Source organism: Harmonia axyridis, chromosome 6 (assembly GCF_914767665.1).
Source record: "Harmonia axyridis chromosome 6, icHarAxyr1.1, whole genome shotgun sequence".
Lineage (NCBI taxonomy): Eukaryota > Metazoa > Arthropoda > Insecta > Coleoptera > Coccinellidae > Harmonia > Harmonia axyridis.
The window spans coordinates 28,635,504-28,658,346 of NC_059506.1; the positions used below are offsets into that span (position 1 = coordinate 28,635,504).

Here is a 22,843-nt window from a genome sequence, read left to right on the forward strand (position 1 = left end):
TCAACGTTTCCAAGTTTATCTTGACCACTTTCGCAACATGGGGTCAAGCATAGTCATGCTGTAATATTGCTCGTATGCATTAATTGCGTTCGATAGCAATCACCTGTGACTGTTTCAGTCGATTTTAACAACTCATAATACACAACGCCGAGCTGGTCTCATCAAATACTGAGCATGACATTAGAACCGTTAATATTTCATTTGGCCGTGGACGTGAAAGCATGGCTGGGATATCCCTATGATTTCCTGTGCTTGGGACAAAAAATTAACCAATTTTTTGTCTCCAGTCACAAAGCGATGTATTCGCCCTGTTCACAAGCAAACAAACACCGTTCAACATATCTCTTCTTCAACGCGTACGGCATCCAATTGCCTTCCTTTTTCAATCATTCTCATTACTTTAGGTATTTTGAAATGGTTTGTTCGTCACTTCGAATGATCCTGACAATTCTTGTTGCGTTTGACACGACGCTGGTCTTCGACGTCAAAATCAACGTTCTTGAATCGTTGAAACCACTCTGGGCACGTTAATAGCGGCCTCATCATAGGCATTTGAGAGCATTCGATGAGCCTCAGCCGCATGTTTCTTCATATAAAAGCAGAAAATCAAAACCTCCCGCAAATGACGAGAATTTGGCTCGTAAGCTGACCTGTTTAATCGAGAAAAACTTTTTGATGCAGACACAAATCAACTAAAATTTCGATGCCGTTGTGTTTACAAATAGCTAAGCTTTTTGGATGACATATACGACCTATTTATTTCGACTACCATTTGCCGCTACAGCCATGTATTGCAAAACGGCGAAAGCAAAGTTTCAAAAAGCTTCAAAAGATGTCCAGTTTTTTTCAACACAGGATTCGTATGCTGCCTGAAAGATGAGAGAAAGTAGTGGCCAGCGATGGAAAATACTTTTAATCATAAATGTAAAACCAGTTCTTCACAATAAACTCTCGAATTACGAGAAAAAAACGGCGGAAACAAAGTTGTACCTACGCCTATATAGGTTCCCATAAATAAAGAAAATAGCTCAAATAATCTGGTAATATCTCTCAAGAGGGTCCTCCAATGTTCAAATATCACAAATAGGAAATGGAAATAGGAAAAATATTTTGGAATTTGCATAATAATACGCTAAATCAATTACTTCCTGTTTAATCTTTAGTGTCAAGATAAATAGTTAATATTTTCGTATGTATTAATTTTGATCGAAATAGTTTAATTGAAAAAAAGAGTACAAAAATATGTGTACCATTTAAGTATATTATTTTGAGATAATCGAAAAGGTCAAATGAAAGCAAGAAGAAAATATTTTTTTGAAATCTTATAATTATTTCATTTCAGGATATTTTATTCCAATCCTTTCAGCATTCATCTTTATCCAAGACTCAGCTTCTTCGTTAATTATTTCAGAGAAATGTTCCTTCCAACCTCCTACCACTCCCTTTCTGCAAAAATTAACAGGGTTGTTGTCCTTATCCTTGACATTGATCTCTTTTTTTCTGTAGTTTTCGAAATCCATATAATTCTTCAATTTCGTCAAGTCTTCCTCAGATAAGGTAATTTCCAGGAATTCTGTTAGTTTTCTTATGAAAGCTGACATGTTCTTGAAAAATTCAAATTAACAAAAAAATTGAAAAATTATTCAGTTTCTCACCTTCCTGAATTCCTCATAAAATATGAAAAGGAAATTTTTCGAACCTATTCTTTTGAATCCTTGCTCTACGTGATCAAAGTAAGGTCCAAACATAGCTACAAAAAAATCATAAAGTAGTTCATAAAGAAATTGATTCCATCAAACTAAAGTAGGTACTCACTATTTCCATTTCGGAAGTACTGCCAGAATTTTGATAAATCCCCACAGAAATCGATATGCCGTATCGATGATTGTAGAAAGAAATAGGAAACTGCCACATCCTTAGGATATCTACATATGTATATTATCTGGAAAAATATTATTGCAACTACATTCTATCAAATATAAATCTTGTCTTCACAAACCTTGCATCCCTTCTTGAAAACATCTTCAGGCAGAAGTTCAAATGGTAAATGAGTTTTTATAACTCTTCTCTTCTTCTCATTCCGCAGGAGTTCCAAACTATTCTTTTTTTTCTGAATAATGTCTTCCTCATTTGGAAATTTTTCAATGATCTCCTTCACTGTTTTTTCGTTTAACACAAGATTATTCCTGTGAAAATAAAGAAAGAATAGTTTTTATTTCATTGGGTCTAATAATTTACTAGAGTCAATTATTGCTGTTTACTTCAAAATTTTGAAATTGAATAATAAACGAAACTGATATAATCCTTATAATTTCATCATTTCTGTGTCAAATTATAATTAAAACCAATATTTTACTTGCGTATCCAGTCATACTCTCCAGAAAAAAATTATGGTATGAGAAAATAATTATTATCGTAGAAATAAAATTGGAGAAATTAAAATATTGGTTTTATTTATCATTTCTGAATGAACTTCTGTCAAGTAGAGACCGAAAAAATTAAATGTTACACTATAAGCTTTCCGATGTCTCACATGTGAAGTAAAAAAAATGTTATTGGAGCATGTTTCTGGGAAATGAAAGTGCACATTATCTTGTAGAGAACCTATTTCAGTCAGGTCCGCAAAATTTATAGTCCTTTATAACTTCTTGAATGACTTAAAAGTTGTTGAGACATGCACTTCAGCGTAAAATTGTAATGAAATTTTAAATAATAGAACATAAAGAATTAAATTGGGTCAGTGGAGAAGATATGCCTCGATCTACAGAATATTTTCATTTAGATTTTGAGTTAAAGAATCCATAACTGTTAATGGGGTAGCTATCTGCTAACCTTTTCATATTATAAACATCATAAAAAATTTCGAGAAGTCAATACAGTTAATTTTAGTTTAAATTTCACGAACTAGAGCATCATATTTGCTCAGCAGACAGGAAAAGTGATTCGTTGCAAATTATGAATATAACTTTTTCAGAAATTATCCTTTCTGCCTATCCCATTTTTATCAATAGAAATTTTTTAACGGAGTGACCATGAATAAAATCAAGTAATGATTCAAATAATGAAAGAAAGAGAAGAAGGAGAGATATTCTTCAAGTCAACAGTTGGCTTCGAATGAAATTTCATAAAAAATGTAAATTCCTCACTCGAAAAATTGGGCTCTGTAATCTTTCACGCCTTCATAGTCCAAATTATGGGTGAGTAACCAGGTTAACTCTTCTGTCAGTGAAGTACCTGAAAGATGATCAATCTAGAAGAAAACACATAGTAACGAGAACATTCATATTTACCTGATCTTGGATACCCTATAATCCACACATCATCAGATCTAACCTCAAAGTTCTTGTATGCCTCGGCGAGCTTTTTGTACTTCACAGGAAGAAACCATTTTTTTTCTCCAACTTGCACATATCCATCTCTTTCTCCTAAAAATGCAGATGTGAATTTGTGCATTTCAAAAGAAATTTTATAGTATCAATTTACCTCTGAAATAATGCAACATTTCAGAATTAAGATTGTCTTCAACATCTTTAATATCGAACATTTCACTCTTACTTGTCGATTCGAATAATTTTTCTACAGATTTTTCCCAAAAAAATTCAACTCTGGTGGTGGATTTTAATAGATATTACTAATTTTAAAGTAACATGGACTAAGAAGCTAAATATACTTCTCTCGAAACAATTTTTTGTGGAAAATTCTCAATATTTACCTCATTTGCTTTGTGCAATCCACTGATAACAGATATAATTCAAACTTTTCATTGTTATTTTTCTTTGTTTGTTCATCGACGATTTTTAATTCTAATATAGACAATGGAATCAAACTACATATTTACTTAATTTTCTGCTAGTGTGTAAAAAAATGAATCAATGTCATCGTACTATTATTCAGAATCATGGTGGTCAGTAACAAGCTGTCTTGACGGCAGTTAATATTGAGAGCACTGGTTCATTCATGCGTCTATATGATACCACAGGACTTTGTATGGAACTTGATTTTTTATGATGTCATTGATGCCAGTTATTTTATTCATATTAGAGGTTTTCATGATGATTCCCTCGATATCGATATTAATCTTGAATTATTTATGTTTTTGATACCAAGAAATTTTCAAAAGGCTTGGATTTTGATCTCATCCTCAGAGTAACAAACATAGATAGAGGGAGCATAATATGTCATTTGCAGTAAGCAAATTTTGTCCCTGACATGAACTGTCAAATTTGGCATGAAGCGCGCGGAAGTGAAAACATATCAGTGATACGATATTATACTCAATTCTCAAGTTTCTCCACAAAGAACGCACTTTTTATGTCCCATAGTTAATCAACGTCAATTAACTCAAAATATATTGAAATAAATACCTGAATATATCAGAAAAAGATTAGGTATATGATCGCAAAGAAAAAGAATGATAAGTGGGAGAACACATGCCAGCGACTAAATGCTGGGGATATGTAAAAAATGCGTATACTTCCTCTGTCTATGTTCATAACTCTATGATCTCTTTTGTTGTAACTAAAATATTGAATATTTTTGCGATATTCTTATTAGCTTTCTCTGGTTCTTTTATGACCATTTTAAGAGTATTGTATCGGTTAGGGTAAATAAACACAAAAAAAATTAAGGATTCCTTTAATTCCTATGGGACAACCTGGTAATTAAACACTCCTTTATCTGCAATTGTATAATCGACAAAAACTCAAAAAAAAAACAAATAAATAGTAGTTATCTTAATTAATAAGCAGATTCAGGGTTTCAACAACTTCTTTCTGAATTTGCAATTTTCAATATGGAAAAAATTCATTTTTTTCGATGAAGGAACGATAAAATCTGTCTTCATCAGGTTTTTATTTTCTACTGATAGTTTTTCAAAGCGGATGGAGTGACATACAGTGTAGCCAAATATTTTCTGTTTTCAGCTCTTCCTGGTATTGAAGTTAACTTTTTTGAGCTACTTTGAGCTTGAATGGTTTCTATTATGAAAGAATTAAGACTTCATGTTATTTCTCAACACAAGAAACTATTCCTTGAATTTCTTTGAAACCTTCTAAAAACAACCTGCCAATAGGAAAAAAATTCAACTCAATGGCAGTTAATTGATTTCCATATTTGTACTCTCGGCTTTTCCAAAAAGAAATATGATAAATACTTATAAAAGTAGAAAATGTTTTCTTATTTTCATATTTAGATTGAATACTTATATGTCATATGATCACAATATATAGAAATTTCTCATCTTGGAGATACTTGGTCATTTTGGCCAAGTTATACCGATTTCTCTTGTTTTCCTCTCGATGAAGACATCAGCTTCTTCGTTCATCTCAACGGTGAAAAGTTCCTTCCAACCTCCAACTTTTCCTTTTCTCACAAATTCAACCTCATTATTGTCCGCATCTTTGGTGTTCTTGGAAACGGCAGGGTTCTTCTTGAAATTCTCGAATTTCAAATGATCTACCAATTTGTAGAGTTCATCTTGGTTGAGAGGACGCTCAAGAAAATTTGCGATCTTCTGGATGTAGCCTGCGAGATCCTATAAAAGAGGATAATTACTAGGTATTATTGGATTGAATTTTCTCGACTTGACTGCTTGTTGTATCAATACCAAAACAATATATTATTTGGTATTATCGAAATTTATGTTGTGTCATTCTTAAATTTTAGATGTAAGTCTTAGAAGTTTCAGGAGTTAGCTCACCTTCCTTAAGTTTTCATAAAATACAAAAAGTATATTTGGTTCATCCTTTTTCTCATATGCCTGCTTGATATGTTCGAAATATGGACCGAAACTACCTGAAATGTTAAAGTATAGGTCAGAAACATGTGAATTTCATCTTGTGGACAGAATATAGAAAAAAAGACGTCTTCGATTGAAATCTTAATCTATATTGATGAAAAACCTCTTAGGTTGTGTAACAATTGAAGCATTTTCATCCTTACTCACATTCTCCGTTTTTGAAGTGATCCCAATATCTTTTGAAATCACCTTTGTAGTCTAAATGCCATGATCCTTTCTCATAATGATAATAGGAAACAGCAACATCTTTTGGCTGTCGACAGATATAAATCACCTGAAAATATTGAATTGGTTGAATTTGGAGAAGTCAGCTTATCATAAAAATATTTATTTGGCATCCACATAGGATAATGATATGTTTGAAAAATGAAAAAATTTTCAAGCGGAGACTTCGAGAATATTCAATCCAAGGATTTAATTATAGTTTCGATGAATTCTTTCTATGAACACAACGGATTGATCCAGTCCACTCAATGTTATCATGGTGTTTGTTTTTTCTCTATTATGAAATGTTTATTATGTTTTTTATACATCATTTTTTTCAAATTATAGTTATTACTTTTTTATATATTGACTATTAAATATTGCCTTCTGTTTGTAATACTATGTTAAATAAATTAAATATATTCAGACTCTTCAATTTTCGATAGCCAACCTATCTTAGCCTAATGAACATATTTCAAATATACTATATTTATGATCTTATTGTAGAATTCACTTCAATATCAACTTACTTTACATCCTTTCTTCATTATATCATCAGGTAGAAGTTCGAAAGGTAAATGAGTTTTCATTATTCTTCTTTTATTATCTTCATCTAGAAGCTTCAAAGTGTTGCCAATACATTCGGTGAGACGTGGCAGTTCATCATCTTCTGGGAATAGTTTCACACGTTCTTCTGTTGTTTTGTCATTAAAAACTAAGTTCAATCTGCAAAAAAAAAAAGGAAATATCTCAATATTTTCAAGACTTTGAAGTGTCCTTCATCATAAGGTACGTAGAGTGTCTTTTTATGGCAAAAAAGATTTTTTTTCGCGAATGCTTTTGAAAAAAATTCGAATTTTGTATGATGAACAAACCATTCATTAAAGGAGCACCTTATCGCATAAACTTAATGAATGAATAAAACTATATAAGTATTGAAGAATTTAAAAGTTACCTAGATATTCAAATATAGGGTTTACCATTCAGGTTGCCTTAATATTTGGTGTGGCCAGAACATACTGCTGTGATGATTCATATAAACTGCATTTGAATGATACTGAGAAATTTCACAAGAACATTGAAGTTCTTCAATATAAGGTTGAAAAACGTTATACACTTACTCGTAATATCGAACTCTTTCATCTAGGTCTTCTTCAGCTGCTTTAAAATCCAAGTTATGGCATAAAAGCCATACTAGTTCTTGAGTAACTGTGGTTCCTGCAAAATATAGTTTTTTAATTTTGTTAAAATTAGTCGTAATGACGGAAAAATGGACTTGATCCAAACATTGGATTGACTTGGTCTTTAATTAATGATTTTTATATAACACTTATAACTTCGGAGATTTGCCAATGGCGAGTTTTTGAAAAACCCACCCTGTAAGTATATCGAATATTCTAAGAATGCATTTATCATTTCCATATGGTGTATTCTCAAGAAAATTGTTCTGCGTTTCCATGATATGTAATTTTACACATTTTGAGTGACTCAATTCATGTGTTTTGAGGTTTTATTTCAGATTTGTGTTCATGAATAAATTATATTGAAACAAGAATCGATACCTACGTGAAGAATTTCGTAAAAAATTACATGAAATTTTGATTCGAACGATGACCCTAAAACTCAACTTCACGCTAGTTCTGTTCTAACTTATTTATTCTTCCAATAGCAAAGAGATCTTTCAAATAATGAACATGCCAACATTCAATTCACGAAGATATGTGCAATGATATGAATCGAGTCAACTCGAAAGTATACGTATTTTTGGAATTTCAGAAGGAATCTTATCAAACAGAATATTTAGCTGGAATATCGAACATCCTGCATGAAAAAGGAAGTTCAGTCATTCTGCACTTCCGATGAAATTGTGAATAGTGGGGTTTTTCCTGATATTTGTATTACTTCAAGTATTTAGTGCACAAAAATCTACTTTCACCTACCTAACTCAATTTCAAGCTTACATTGCTAAAAATGTTATATTATGTACCTGGTAATAAAAGCAACACTTTTCCGAATGAAAATATAAAATATTGGCTGAGGCATTAAGCCGAGAGCAATAAACGTTGGTTGAAATTCGAGAATGTGCTTTTACTGAGGTACACAAACTATTTCTTTGAAAATCGCAATCAACATTATCATGAATTAAATTTTTTTTCAATAAAAAACGATTTTTGATTGCAATGTCATTGCATGAAATCGTTTCCTTGTTTATCGATTCGTTCATTAATGTGACAAAAGTCAGATAATCATTACTTATATTGGTTTAAAGTCGAATAAAACATTCGAAATGGACAGCGAATATGATGTTCAGATTTGCGGACGCGTATTGGCATTGTTTACTATTCTTTACTACGCATACATGCTGTTGCAACGCGGTAAAGAATGACTGAATCAATGCTCTCTCTCTGCCCAGACAAATCATACTACGACTCAGCACAGACAGGTGTTCAGAGGTAGTATGTATTGGATTATTGATACACTGCTATTCTCGAGACATTGTTTACCAACATGACCCAACCACGTTCAAATTTGATTTCTTTTGCAATTTTGCAGATCGCCTTCATAAAAATAACAATAATATACTATAAGCTGAATGAATCTTCCCAACCCGCTACAAAAAATTGAAAATTAATGAATTTAAAAAATTCATACATTGGTGCCTATTGCTTGCATTTAATTTACTAAGTTGAAGTTCGATTTGCAAGGTAAGGACTTTTGAAATAAGTCGACCAATTTGGACTAAGCCAACGTTTCGTTTAGATATATGTATATTTAGACTTAATCAAAGCAAGTTCTTTCAGTCGAATACAGATGAATTATTCTGAGTTCAGAGAATATTGGAAATATACAGTAACACCTTGTTAAATGTATGAAAACTAAGTCATAATGGCATAAAAACTAAAAAACTTTTATCAAATTGCAATTATCGTCGAAACAAAGGCATTTTTTTTATAACTGAATTACAATAATATGAATTGAATCTTGAAATAAATGAAACATATTTATATATTAGGTGTCCCACAAAAAAATGAAGTCGAAAAACTCAATATCTTCGAAACGGATGATATTTTTGAAAAATCGAAAACGGAATACGACAAATGTAATTAAATTTTATGCTATGTTTTGAGTATCATATAAATCATGAAAATTACTGAAAAAACAAAAACGTTTTAGTATTTTTTGAATATCTCGAAAAGAATCCAAGATATAGCGAAATATTCGAAACAATTATATTTCAGAAACGCCCAGTAGAGAACGAACCAAAATATCCATAATCTGCCTTCTGATATCTTATTTTTTCGAAAAAAGATCTCGGGATTCTAAAAGAATTTTTCTCTAAGTCTTTCAATTTTTGGGATACTTTCAGTAAGCATCGAATTTGGCACCCTGTACCTATATAAACAAAACAGTAGTGATAAAATTTGACGACCTAGGCCGGAAAAAAAACAATTCCAAACCGAAAACAGTTTAAGAAAATTCGTTGGATAGCAACGGATCAAAACGCTTGATTAGATTATCTTGTGGTCCGAATTTGCACCTAGAATGTTAGAATTCTTGAACTATCTTAAAGAAAAAATTATTTATTCATTGTTCATCTAGAATTTCTTTTTTCAAACCGAATATCAAGTATTGAAGTCATAAACACAGAAAAATCGAATTCCGTAAAAGAGCAGTTCATAAAATAAAGTGCATCAAGGTACCTGATCTAGGAAATCCGGTGATCCAAACATCGTCAAGCCTCACTTCAAAATTCTTATATTCCTCCGCCAACCTCACATACTTCACTGGATACAACCATTTTTTTGTACCGACTTGAACAAACCCATCTTTTTCACCTAAAAAATGAGATAATTCAATTCGGAAATTCTAATAGGCTTGAAAACTTTTTGCCTCGCCAATATTTCATCAAGTCGTTCCGTAAATCACCATCAACCATCGATATTTTCCAAGCATCCTTCACAACTTTAGTGACCGGTGCACTACTCATATTTATATTTCAAAAATTGGTCATTCGTTTTTAAGCGGTAAAGATAAAATGTCAGTTTGTTGGGTAAGATTGTTTTATATAGGATGCAAAATCCCGCAGATCAGACGTGAATAATGTGAGTTTTGCGAATGAAGGACTGTACTGGTAAATTTTGCGATAGATACTGCCGAAACATCTGAATGAATGCAACAATCAATCTTCTGGAGAAAGTCGGCGATTTATACAATACATAAAGAAACGCTGAAAAGTCTGTCTTGAAGATCACAAAATGCGTTTGAAAGAATGGGTTCTTGATATACAGTGTGTTGATAAAGTAAAAAATAAATTCAATTCATTTCTACGTAATTCATTCAATAATCTTTTTAAATGACTACCGCAATTCATTTTTGCTGATTTATCAGACTTTCTAATAATTAATACCGTAGATAACAATTTTTTTTAAGAAAATAAAACATTTACTATGAGAGTTCAAAATGAAACTTTGATGGAAGAAAATCCTCATTTAACCCAAGAAACAGACAAAATTTAACGCAAATATTAAAATTTTTCTCTATTAATTATTTGGCACTGATACTTGTGGGAAAACTTGGTACACATCGCTCAAGGACTTCAGCGAATTCTTTGCCAGAAAAACTCTTCTGAATTATTTCACCTATTAAAATAAACCTCTGATTCAAAATGACCCCTCAACGAAAGTCTAAGTGAGTCAATTCTGGGGAACGTTATGGCCACTCAATAGGTCCTCGACATCGTATCCACCTTCCAGGAAAAGTGAGGAGGAGCCCCATCTTGTTGATACCAAATATCCTGATGGGGTAAATCTACTAATTCTGAGAAAAAGCGCTCAAAAACTAAAGTATATAATACTTACAATGATGAATTTCTGGCCAATAAATCCTAGCGGAGAGATCTCAACGAATGACCTCCGTATTCCCCTGATGTGGCTCCAACAGAGTTTTTTTCGAAAACGTAAATTACCATTTCGAATTTATCGTATTCATTCACTACTTTTTCAACTTCCTAAGTTATCATACTTGCTTGCAAACTCACTTCATGAAGAAACAATCATTAAAATTATTTTTTATGACGACTTTTTTCTTCAAAATGCGAAAATTAATTCTTTCTGTGATAGGACGAATAAATACATGAAAAAATTGGAAAAAATCTACGTTATCTATCGAATTAACCCTGTGTTGTTTATTGCTTTGAGGTCAACTGAGTAGTCGTTATAGATATAATTCGACTTATTTACTGCCGATTGAATTCATATTAAATAACAAGCTAATAGCAGATTGAATTAATTATTGATAAGAATTTTATAACTGCAGGTATACTTTGTATATGAATATAAAGACTTTCAAAAAATATAATCAAGGGACAAAACTCAATCCAATATTTTTATTTTGAATTTTTAGCATCTGGGTCAAAAGATTTAATATTTATTCTTCAATTTAAATAATTAACAGTAGGAAAATGGCCAGTAGTTATAATGTTTCCAAAATCAAAGATATAAAAAAATATGCTTATTTACCGAGTTTACTTACATCTATGGTTTTTTCACAGACTCCAAGACTATAAAAGAAATAATAATTTTAATGGAAACGTAATTGAAGTGATAAGAAACTATATATATAGTTTTTATTGTTGAGTAGCCCTCTGACAGTTTAGGTATATAGTAAAGTTACTTTGTTTCGCTTGCTTTAGATATAGTAAACATCAACATATATTTTAGAAATTCACAAAAACAGTGTCAAATGATGATTGTGAATATGATGATGAACGAGTACTTAGTGGCTTTAATGAATTATACTCACAATAAGTTACTGTTTCATAAAGAGCCAGTTTAAAGAGAATTTTTAATGGTTCATTGAAAAAAATATCTACGAAAAAAAACAGATATGACATAAACCCAAAACAATTAAACTGAGTTGCTTCCCTAAAAAAGCTGGAAACCTTACATGTGAGATAAGAAAAACAATGTCACCAAACGGAAAAGAAATGATTATGTGTTTCGATACACGCCCTGATAACACTAGTAACATTGTACAATTATTTCAAATCTCTACCAATATCCGTTTAGGAGTTATCGTTTGCAAACCGGCCGGATGGAAAAGATTTTGATCTGTAATTCTTCATCAATGACTTGAACCTAATAATTATACACCCCTTATAATAAATAAATTACATAAGGTTAAAATAATATCGCTCTATTCCTCAGGATCAAGCACGCAAAAATCGTTAGCGTCTATATTACAAGTGAAAATTCCCTAATGCGGTCCTGATCTGGGATTCCTTACAGAAGATTGAATTAGCGCTCGGGATATGACTGCATTACGTGTGAATACCAAGGTTGAAATGAAGGGGATTCCCGGTTTCCCGATAGTATTAATATATTCATTATTTCAGCAGCTGGTTCAAAGTTTTATCAGGTTTGTTTTCGGGTAGGCCATGTTTTCGAAATTTCGACTGATGACCTACGAGAACTCGAAATTTTTTTAATACAGCGAGTTATTCTATAATTCTCCATGTTATATGGTGTGATAATAATGTTTAACATTCATTAATCAATGTCAATTATTCTTCAGTGTCAACCTAGGTAATTCCATTGTTCAAAACGTTCATCTCTTATCTCATTGTTATTTATTTAAATATGTAGGTACTATTTTACATAAGCTTTTCTCGGAAACGAGAATCAACTCTGGTAGAGTAATCAGTTTGCTACACTGCATCGTCCTTCTGAATCAAAGTTCCGATACATCAGGAAAACAATTGAATTTCAGACAACATTCGTCGCAAATATAGAGCCACCTCGTATATTTCTTATCCCATAGCGACTGGAGAAATTTCCCGAAACACGTCGGATGATTTTGTGTCCAACATAGCTAGATTACGTTGTCGGATTGTGATCTTTACGATAGTTATGAATGTATATTATATTGAATGGAATATATTTTTCAGGGTAATTCCCGATTAATATGCAAATTTGGATATTTGGAATCCGATATGTTTCCTAATTGTCGAATTTATAATTAGCAGAATATTTATTATGGTGTTTTTTTCGAGGAATATAACTTTAAGTTGGCATTACTGTTCAATATGGCTACCGATTTAACAGCTGTCAAGTGATTTATTCTCAGTTTGGTTTGGCAATTTATCGTGAATAGACTCACGCCTGAACAACGCTTGCAAATAGTGCAATTTATTTCGAAAATAATGGTTCTGTGCGGAATACGTATCGCGCACTACGTCCATTAGTGATGAAGCGCACTTCTGGTTGAATGGCTACGTCAACAAACCAAACTGCCGCATTTGGAGTGAAGCTAATCCTCAAGTGTATGTCGAAACACCGTTATATCCAGAAAAACTGACCGTTTGGTGCGCTTTATGGGCTGGTGGAATCAAAAACGTTGATGGCCAGAACGTTACAGTCAATGGTGATCGGTATAGAGCCATGATTACTAACTTTTTCATTCCTGAATTGAACAACCATGATGTCCAGGAGCTGTGGTTCCAACAAGACGGCGCAACATGTCACACAGCTCGTGCCACGATCGATTTATTGAAAGACACGTTTGGTGACCGCCTAATTTCACGTTTTGGACCTGTGAATTGGCCTCCAAGATCTTGTGATTTTACACTGTTAGACTACTTTCTGTGGAGCTATGTAAAGTCATTGGTCTATGCGGATAAGCCACAAACCCTTGACCCTTTGGAAGACAACATTCGCCGTGTTATTGTCGATATACGGCCACAAATGTTGGAAAAAGTCATCGAAAATTGGACGTCCAGATTGGACTACATCCGAGCCAGCCGTGGCGGTCATATGCCAGAAATCATATTTAAAATGTAATGCCACAAGATTATCTTGCGGATAAATAAATTCATGGCAATCGAATAATCCGTCGTTGTTTTATTGCCATTTAAAGTTCTATAGCTCTAAAAAAAAACACCCTTTATTATGAGTTAATAAGAAACGTTGATTCACTATGGACATAAGAAGTGCGTTCTTCGTGAAGAAATTCGTGAATTGAGTGGAATATCGTATCGCTGATATGTTTTCATTTTCGCGCGCTTCATGTCAAATTTGATAGTTCATGTTGGGGACAAAATTTGCTTACTGAAAATGACATACGCTCTCTCTATCTATGTTTGTTACTCTGAATTTAATACCAATTACGGCTCAGATTTCGAAAAACACAGAAATTTTGACTAAACGATAGAGCACTCAAAAATCTAAAAAATTATACAAAAAAGACAATCTGATAGGACGAAGGAGTGTGTCTTAGGATGAAAGCATCCCGTTCCGATTCTGCACTACCCAATTTGGGCTCCGACAGCCCACATCATTTCGAAATCAATTCAGTCACAATCGCATGTAATAATCCGCTGAGAACTCGAGGATTTGAAAGAGCAGAATTATCTGCTCCATTTCTAAGGGGCAAATACCCTGCCGATCTGACGTTCGCATAAAATATCTTTGTAACACGAAATTAGCATGTCAGATCGATCTTCCACAAAGACAGGGCAGACTTCTTTCCTTACTACTCAGCAGGGCCGAATTGGAGATATTCAAAGAGTCTTTGGGAGAATTTTCTTGAAGGGGAAATGAGTTTTCGTTCAGAAAAACTGTATTGAAAAGATTCAGAAATTTTTTAAGTTAATAATTTTCAATACCAACTGAACCAGATCATCTAGTCTAGTTCAGTTCAATAATTGCATCAATTCCAATGATTTGGTTGAAGAACAAGAAGATTTCCTGAAAAATTTGGTTACTTTTCATTTCAATTCTAAGGTTTTTCTTCCACTTAGACGTACAACATAGCTTCCTCCTTATTTCCGAAATTCAATGCTTTATTGTGAAAAACTGGTAATACATTTATGATTCAAAGTATTGTCCATCGCTGGCCACTACTTTCTCCAATCTTTCAGGCAGCGTTCGAACTCTGTGGTAAAAAAAACTGCTCATCTTTTGAAACGATCCACAAATCGATCCAATTTTCAACTTCTCCATAAGACCGAAAGTGCTAGTCATCCAGGCTATGTGCTATGATAGTCCCAGGGAGCAACGTCTGGAGAAACAGACAGGTGAGGTAGGACTTCCCATTTCAACGTTTCCAAGTATGTCTTGACCACTTCTGCAACATGGGGTCGAGCATTGTCATGCTGTAAAATCACTTCATCATGTCTCGTTGGATTGCGGCAATTTGTCTTTCAATGCTCGGCTCAAACGCATTCATTGCGTTCGATAACGATCGCTTGTGATTGTTTCATTCGGTTTAAACAATTCATAATACATTACGTCGAGCTAGTCCAACCAAATACTGAGCATGACCTTGGATCCGTGAATATTCGGTTTGGTCGTTGACGATGAAGCAGGTTCGGGATATCTGCATGATTTCTTGCCCTTGGGATTATCGTAATGAATCCATTTCTTATCTCTAGTCACAATGCTATACAGAAATCCATTCCATCTTTGCCTTGCAAGCAGCTGTTCACAAACAAACAAACGCCGTTCAACATCTCTCGGCTTCAACTCGTACGGCACCCAATTTTCTTGTTTCTGAATGATTCCTTTGAATTTCAGGCGTTTTGAAATGGCTTGTTGAGTCACTTCCAGTGTTTCGCTAATTCTTGTTGTGTTTGACACGAGTCTTGATGAAATAATGCCTCTAATTCTTCGAAAACTTTCACTCTTCCATCGCCATGCTGGTCTTCGACGTCAAAATTACCGTTCTTGAAGCGTTGAAACCACTCTTAGCACGTTCTTTCACTAATAGCGGCGTCACCATAGGTATTTGAAAGCATTCGACGATCCTCAGCCGCAGATTTCTCCATATTAAAGCTGAAAATTAAAATCTCCCATAAATTACTACAATTTGGCTTGTAGCTGACATGTTTAATCGAGACGATGCAGACAAAAATCGACTAATATTTCGATGGCGTTATGTTCATAAATACCTAAGCTTATTGTATGACATCTACGATTTATTTATTTCGACAACCACTTACCGCTACAGCCATCTATTTCAAAACGACTGACGCAAAGTTGTACTTACACCGAAACTTTGAAGAAATGCAATTTTCCAACTTCGACACCTTTCAGCTCGAAAACTAGTCATATGATTCAGTTGGACCCATGTACTTTCTTTTTCAGGAGGTCATATTCTAGAAAATACGAAAAATTCAGAAAAAGTAACCGGTGACAATTTGTCCAATAAGCTGTTGACTGGTCCTTGGGGAAGTTTTTAGGTTTTTCCGTTCGTGTGTTTACAGTTCGTATTTACAGACGAACAGATAAAACCTTATATGAGGACCAATTCGTCATCGGTGAATTCAACCAGAAATTTAAAGAATTCCAGACATCCTGACGATATGATAGATCCATCTGTTCGGTGAACGACCACCCGGAAATATTCCTTTTCATACATCAAAATAAAAAAAAACAACCAAAACCATCTAGTCTGATGGATCTCCGATAAAACGGGAGCACCACCTAAAGCCGACCACACAATACCGCATTCGCGTGATGCATCTCCCGAGAAACGGGCGATCCAACCTGATACCCTCTCGAAAGAGGAGATTGAAAAGTTTATCGAACTCCCCCTCAACCTCTTCCGCGCCGCAAAGGATTCGACCGACCAGTTTTTGAGGAGGAATTCATGTTATTCCCCAATATTGAAAACACCGAAGGCACCCCTTGGCCCCCCCTTCCATATAGACCCTGGGATACGATTGCATTCCCGTGCATGCTCCCGGATAAAATACAGACGGCGTAGTTCCAGAAACCGCCGCTTCTTAGGGGGCGGCATAATTGGGGTCGGATAGAGAGAGTTTAAAGGTCGAGGGGCGAACCCTTTTAACATATCAAACGAAAATATTTCCTCGGAGAAATTGAATTTTTGACCGGTAATTTCGGCAGCCCCCCTCCTTCGATATTGCCGAATGAAGGGTGAAGGGTGGGGTTGGTGCGGTGAAAAAAAAAAAGATAGGAGCAGTGACGGCTTGTCCTATGACAAATAAGTTCTGGTATTGATCAAATTAATTGAGTATTTTATTAATTCCATTTCAACCTCAATTTCACATCATTCGGTACGGCACTGGGTCTATGTTCCATAATATCCATCTCAATCTCGCGATTCTTGTACATTCATCTCACTTTCTCTTTAAGAAGTAAACGATCTGCGGCATGCCTAACGCGCTTCCTAGTCTAGCAGTTTAAATTTTATTTTTTTTTGTGAAACATGGATAGTATAGCAAGAAGTAAATGATTGAAATTTGGAGAAAAGAACGAAAGATTTACAATTTTTTTCATAAATTTGTTAATAATGTGTTTGTCCACCGCGATTATCTATACACTCCCCAATACGTATCGGCATTGATGCAATAAGATGGTCTTTTTCTTCTTGAGGGATAATATCCCAAGCTACCTGTACTTCATATCTCAGAGCCACCAAAGTCCGTGGGGGCTGGGGTTAATTTCCAAGCCTTCTACCCATAAAGTCCCAAACAAGCTCTATGGGCGAAAGATTGTAGGATCTGGGCAGCTAAGGTGAAATATTCACATGGGTTGCTTCGAAAAGTTCAAACTAACTCTAGCAACATGAGGTCGGGCATTATCTTGCTAAATATTGGATTCTCGAGCCGGTAAAGGTAAGGAAGAACTTATGGCTCCACTATTTCTTGAAGGTAAGGCAGCGCTGTCAGGTTACCTCGAATAAACACTAAAGGTGACCTACTTACATGTGCAATAGCGCCCCATACTATAACGCCTACTGTCTGGTGTACTTGACACTCAACATCAAACTGTGGTTCACGTCTTTCTCCCCGACGTCGTCTAACCCTTCTTCGGCCATCATATGCACACAAAGAGAATCGAGATTCATCATAAAAGACGACGTGTTGTCATTCCACATTCCAATATTGACGTTTTCTGCACGACTCTAATCGTTGACGACGATGCTCAACCGTCAGAGGTAAAACAAGATGGGGTTGATAATGCTGCAGTCCAAAAGACTTCATCCGGCGGTGAACCGTTCGGACAGTTACAGGATGGCCTTGTTCTCCTAACCACTCATCAGCAAAAGATCGAGTTGTCCATAAATCTTAGACGTCGATTGGGAACTTCATTTGTGCCCCTTCGACGTCCTGTGCCTACTCTTCTTCGATTTTGGGCAAACCACACTTGACAACATCTCATGATAATAGTTGGATTTCTGTTCGTTTGGTTATCGATTTCTCGAAATGAGAACCCCACATCATTCAGTACGGCACTGGGTTTCTGTTCCATAATATCCATCTCTCGATTCTTGTATACTCATCTCACTTCGTCTTAAAGAAGTAAACGGTCTGCGGTATGCCTAATGAGCTTCCTTGTCTGGCGCTTCATCTTTATTGGCGCGACGAGAAATCCAGAATATTCCTATGCCTTTGAAGGCGGCTTCTAAAAATAGATTTGAGGCATGCCGATGCTGCAGGGTGAACTGCAATTATTGTGCACTATTCGGAAAGCGAGAAATCGGGTTAGTTTTCGCTTTGTTGTGATTTGCTGTGTAAGAGTATTAATTCCTTGATTGTTCAAAATTCGAACAATGGAAAATGGTTAATTTCGTTCAATTAAGAAGCGAATATTATGGTAGGACCAACTAAAACCTGATGACTGAAGGAAACTTTTCTGAAACTAGAGAAATGACTGCGGATGACGTAAAATCGAACGACCAATAATATTCTCATTCAAATTACTATATAAGCTTAGATTGTACTCATAACATAACACAACATCATTAGTTCGTGACCAAGCACAAAAGGGATCATATTACAACTTGCAAACTAGAATATGAGCTCAACTTTGGATTAACAAATTTGTAACAAATTGAATGGCACTCGATGAAAAAGTCACCTGTTTTCATGACGCCACAACAAGAGCCTGCAAGACTTCGGCCTTTGGGGTAATGTTCGAAATTCCAACATATTTCCAAATATTCAATTCACAATGGAAAATTACTTCGATTAATTTATTTCAACTTGCATGGGATGGCCAACCAAAGCCTTCTGACAGAAGGAAATTCCTCCGACACTAGGGCAGGGACTGCGTATGACCTAAAATCAAGTGACCAATACTGTTACCATTCATATTAGTATATAAGCTCAGAATGTTATCAATGAAATCATCATTACTACCTTGTGGAAAAACTGTGGAGTTAATTTAGAGCTGATCAGTTACGAATGTATTGAGCATGAACAGAAAAATTGATGCAGGAATATACAAGAAGGATGACATTTCCAAGGGGGGCAGCAATTATTTTTTTTTCATCATCTCCTGGAGCTCCTGGCTCCTCGACAGTGGATTTTCCGATTTTCATTCAAGTATTCTTCTTGCTTTTCTAAGTTCATCCTTTCAATATCAACGAACAGCGCTGTCTCCATTTTCACTATTACTCATATATACCACATCCAGACAGATTATTCATTAATGAACCAATTTGTTTCGCTTCGTGCGTTATGAATGAAAGCAAGCTACACGTTAAACCGGCATCATATTCCCTAACAAGGTCTATTCAAGTTGAAACAAGTCGTATCAGATTCTAATTTGTCGTCTGAGACTTCGAGAGTTCCTTCGATTTGTTTACTTTGAACACTTGATATAATGATGAAGAAGACTCATCATTCGGAACTTGAGATCCTTTTTTTCTTTCCTCCTTTAATACCGTGGAAGGCATGGATTCAAGGCTGATATTATAAGGGAGAAACTCGGGAATAAGCTGATCGTCATTCAATCCAGTTCCAAGAAATATCGAGAGAAAATTTTCTCTGACGTTCGAATTTGATTACAATTGTTCGTGGAAAAAATTTGGAACCTCTTATAACTAAATTGATTCACCACTTTTATTCAATGGAGTAATCTTTTTAAAATCAAGACAGAGCGAAACTCTTATATCGCTACTCACCTTCGATGACAACAAGTTTTTCAGTGGTCAACTCTTAGTCCAGATTACCGCCAATACCATATTTTCAGTTATCTCTATAGCTCTTTGGGACACGTATATAAAAAAGGAAATATTAGTTCCTGTGGTTGATAATGAAGGATAAAATTGTGGACAAAAGAGGGGCCTATTAGGAGACAACGTTCGTGCCTTAAGAATTTGGGAGCTTGGACTGCTTCAAGTTCAGAAACATTTTTAAGGGTGGCACAATATCGTGAACGATTTACCGAAATTTTAGCCAACCTTCAATGAGAAGATGACATTTTGAGAAGAAGCAGCTACCTCACTGCCACGCAATGCCATTTCGAAGAAGCATATATGAAAAAGGTTTTTTTGCAGCTCATCTGATGGCTTATCTTAATCATAACAAATGACCTTTCTCAGAACTTTCCGGTGGAAAGAGCTTTGGAATTGGATTTTTTTTTCTTTTAAAGTTTGCTGCTTTTTGCGCTCTGATTCGCTTAACAAACGAGTTGATTTAAAAAAGTGAGCTTTTGAAACGAATAATTCATTCTGTCATTTTCTTCAAGAATATATCCTTGAATTATCTGTGCAGTGATGTTACACGAAGAGTTTAATTATAAATTTCTCATAATCTTCGACGTTTTTCAGTTTTTCTTCTTCATATCAAAAACGTAGTCTTTTTATATTCCTGCAAGTTATTCTGGAGTAGTTTCTGTTCAGCAGGAATGCGTTCCAAAAGCTGATTTTATACAGACGTTCTTGTTTTTATGCTTTTTAGAGGTGCCATTTCGGCAAGTTCATTCTGAATTTCTTTCGAGAAAATATTTCCATATATTCTTAGTGACTCATTTTTCGAATTGATGATTGACAAATACGTTTATGGTGCAAATGAGAAGTCTGAATCACCAGTGTGCTCACTTACTCTCGAAAAACCCTTAGATCAAATAGGCGACTTTCGAAGGGACCAGCCTTCTCGGATTTTAATGATATTTATCCCTTTTCACTTGACTTCCGCATCGTTTCTTATGGCGCTCACGTCATCTTTATGCCAATGTCGTTTCGAGGTTAAAAAATTGATAAAGAACTACTTTTGACAGAACAAATGAAAATTTTGAAATGATGCTGTTGATTGGTTACTTCCTTGTATAGCGCCACCTTGAGGAAGTGAAGGGAAAAGGAACCAATGCCGAGCTGAATAGCCAAAATTATCTTAACCAGAATCTAATCAGTGAATACACCAATATTTTAGACATTTTAGGTGCGATCTACAATTGACTCTTGGGAAATGTCGAAATGTTATCACTAAAAAACCAACTTGTTGGTTTTACCGGCAAGCATATTTTATCAACAGTAAAAACACAATAGCTTTTTTTATCGGATAAATTTCTCTTTGCAACGAAACAGTTTTGCCAATCATTAATTTCACCAGAAAAATTGACATGATAAAATCGCGACACCGAAGGTGAAGCGATTTTATCTAATGTCAGTTTCTCGAGCAAATTTAGTGATTGGCAAAACTTTGAGTTAAAGATAAATTTATCTGATGAAAGAAAAGCTTGAGTGTTTTTTGCAAGATAAATTAACGACAGAATATATGTATGAACAACAACAATAATTATCTTTATTAATACAATAAAATTCGATTATTTGAAAGCACTATATGTTTAAAATTCAAAAATCTGAGAGACTAATTGACAGATTTACTTGATATTGAGGAAGAGAAGTTTTTATCCGATAAAAAAGGATGCACCTTTTTTATCGATGTCAAAGTGACAATAACAATTCCAGGTATATGACATTTTCACATTGGAGTTAATTTATTAATGTGAAACAAGCGTCACTATAGGAACATCCTCATGAAAATGATCCATACGTCGGAGATTAAAACGATATGATCCTGAAATCCCGGAGCAGAAAATGAAAAACTTCCTAATTAATCCATAACAACCATGTAGAAGTGGCAACGAAAGAGATATTTATAACTTTCTAGTGATCTAAATCTCCGCCCTCAGATGGTCCAAATGTTCATTTAAATGTCAGCCCTCCACCCCATAAACAACTCGTAAATGACTGAATTGGCTTCTTTTTAATTACGACTGCTCCTTCCGAAATTAGGCGCTGGATGAACATCGGGGTTGAAGGCAATTTCGAATGGATTTTCCCCTTGACACTCGTCGAAAATATCCCCTGACCTCTTTTGGAATCCTTTCGAATACTCCATCATTTCAAATAATATTTGAAGTTTTGGAGAAGTAAAGGTTTCACATCAAAATCAGATACTAAAAAAGAAATTTAACTCAACCTATAACAAGAAGAACAAGATATTGATTCTATTGTGAACCATTACCACACTACTAGTTTAGTAATGAATCTAAAATGACACTAGTGCGGTAATGAAGGATATTATGACATTTAGATGTGTGCCAGTCAAATGATAATTATTATGTGAAAGTAACGGGTGTTTTTATTCGAGGTATATAACTTTAAGTTGGCATTACTGTGATTTAATCTCAGTTTGGTTTGGCAATTCATCATAAATAGACTGACGTCTAAACAGCGCTTACAAATAGTGCAATTTCATTTAGAAAATAATGGTTCTGTGCGGAATACGTATCGCGCACTACGTCCATTTTATTTTGTTTAGCGATGAAGCGCACTTCTGGTTGAATGGCTACGTCAACAAACAAAACTGCCACATTTGGAGTGAAGCTAATCCTCAAGTGTATGTCGAAACACCGTTACATCCAGAAAAACTGACTGCTTGGTGCGCTTTATGGGCTGGTGGAATCATTGGTCCGTACTTCTTCAGAAACGATGATGGCCAGAACGTTACAGTCAATGGTGATCGGTATAGAGCCATGATTACTAACTTTTTCATTCCTGAATTGAACAACCATGATGTCCAGGAGC

At 34.7% G+C, this 22,843-nt stretch overlaps 3 protein-coding genes across 3 annotated transcripts in view; 1 reads left to right on the plus strand and 2 right to left on the minus strand.

The window, feature by feature from the left end:
• Window positions 1-22,843, plus strand: part of LOC123683290 — a 242,887-nt gene that overhangs the window by 162,784 nt on the left and 57,260 nt on the right. The window lies entirely within an intron of this gene.
• On the minus strand, window positions 1,138-3,677 carry LOC123683296 (sulfotransferase 1 family member D1-like). The gene is made up of 7 exons (XM_045622234.1): window positions 3,484-3,677; window positions 3,291-3,425; window positions 3,147-3,234; window positions 2,000-2,186; window positions 1,816-1,942; window positions 1,656-1,750; window positions 1,138-1,604 (listed from the first exon to the last, which is right to left on the minus strand). Exons 1-7 carry the CDS (start codon window positions 3,542-3,544, stop codon window positions 1,329-1,331), a joined length of 969 nt encoding a protein of 322 aa, XP_045478190.1. The 5' UTR covers window positions 3,545-3,677; the 3' UTR covers window positions 1,138-1,328.
• Window positions 4,623-10,065, minus strand: LOC123683293 (sulfotransferase 1E1-like). Its single transcript, XM_045622230.1, has 7 exons — window positions 9,893-10,065; window positions 9,703-9,837; window positions 7,123-7,219; window positions 6,532-6,727; window positions 5,945-6,071; window positions 5,699-5,793; window positions 4,623-5,533 (listed from the first exon to the last, which is right to left on the minus strand). The coding sequence occupies exons 1-7, from the start codon at window positions 9,987-9,989 to the stop codon at window positions 5,255-5,257; spliced, it is 1,026 nt and encodes a 341-aa protein (XP_045478186.1). The 5' UTR covers window positions 9,990-10,065; the 3' UTR covers window positions 4,623-5,254.

Coding starts and splice junctions, on each gene's coding strand:
- LOC123683296 (XM_045622234.1), bottom strand. CDS start 3,544: ATGTTCGATATTAAAGATGTTGAAGACAATCTTAATTCTGAAATGTTG. Junction 3,235..3,290: donor TATAGGGTATCCAAGATCAG/GTAAATATGAAT, acceptor ATCATCTTTCAG/GTACTTCACTGACAGAAGAG. Junction 2,187..3,146: donor TACAGAGCCCAATTTTTCGA/GTGAGGAATTTA, acceptor TTATTTTCACAG/GAATAATCTTGTGTTAAACG.
- LOC123683293 (XM_045622230.1), bottom strand. CDS start 9,989: ATGAGTAGTGCACCGGTCACTAAAGTTGTGAAGGATGCTTGGAAAATA. Junction 7,220..9,702: donor CACCGGATTTCCTAGATCAG/GTACCTTGATGC, acceptor TATATTTTGCAG/GAACCACAGTTACTCAAGAA. Junction 5,534..5,698: donor TTTATGAAAACTTAAGGAAG/GTGAGCTAACTC, acceptor CCTCTTTTATAG/GATCTCGCAGGCTACATCCA.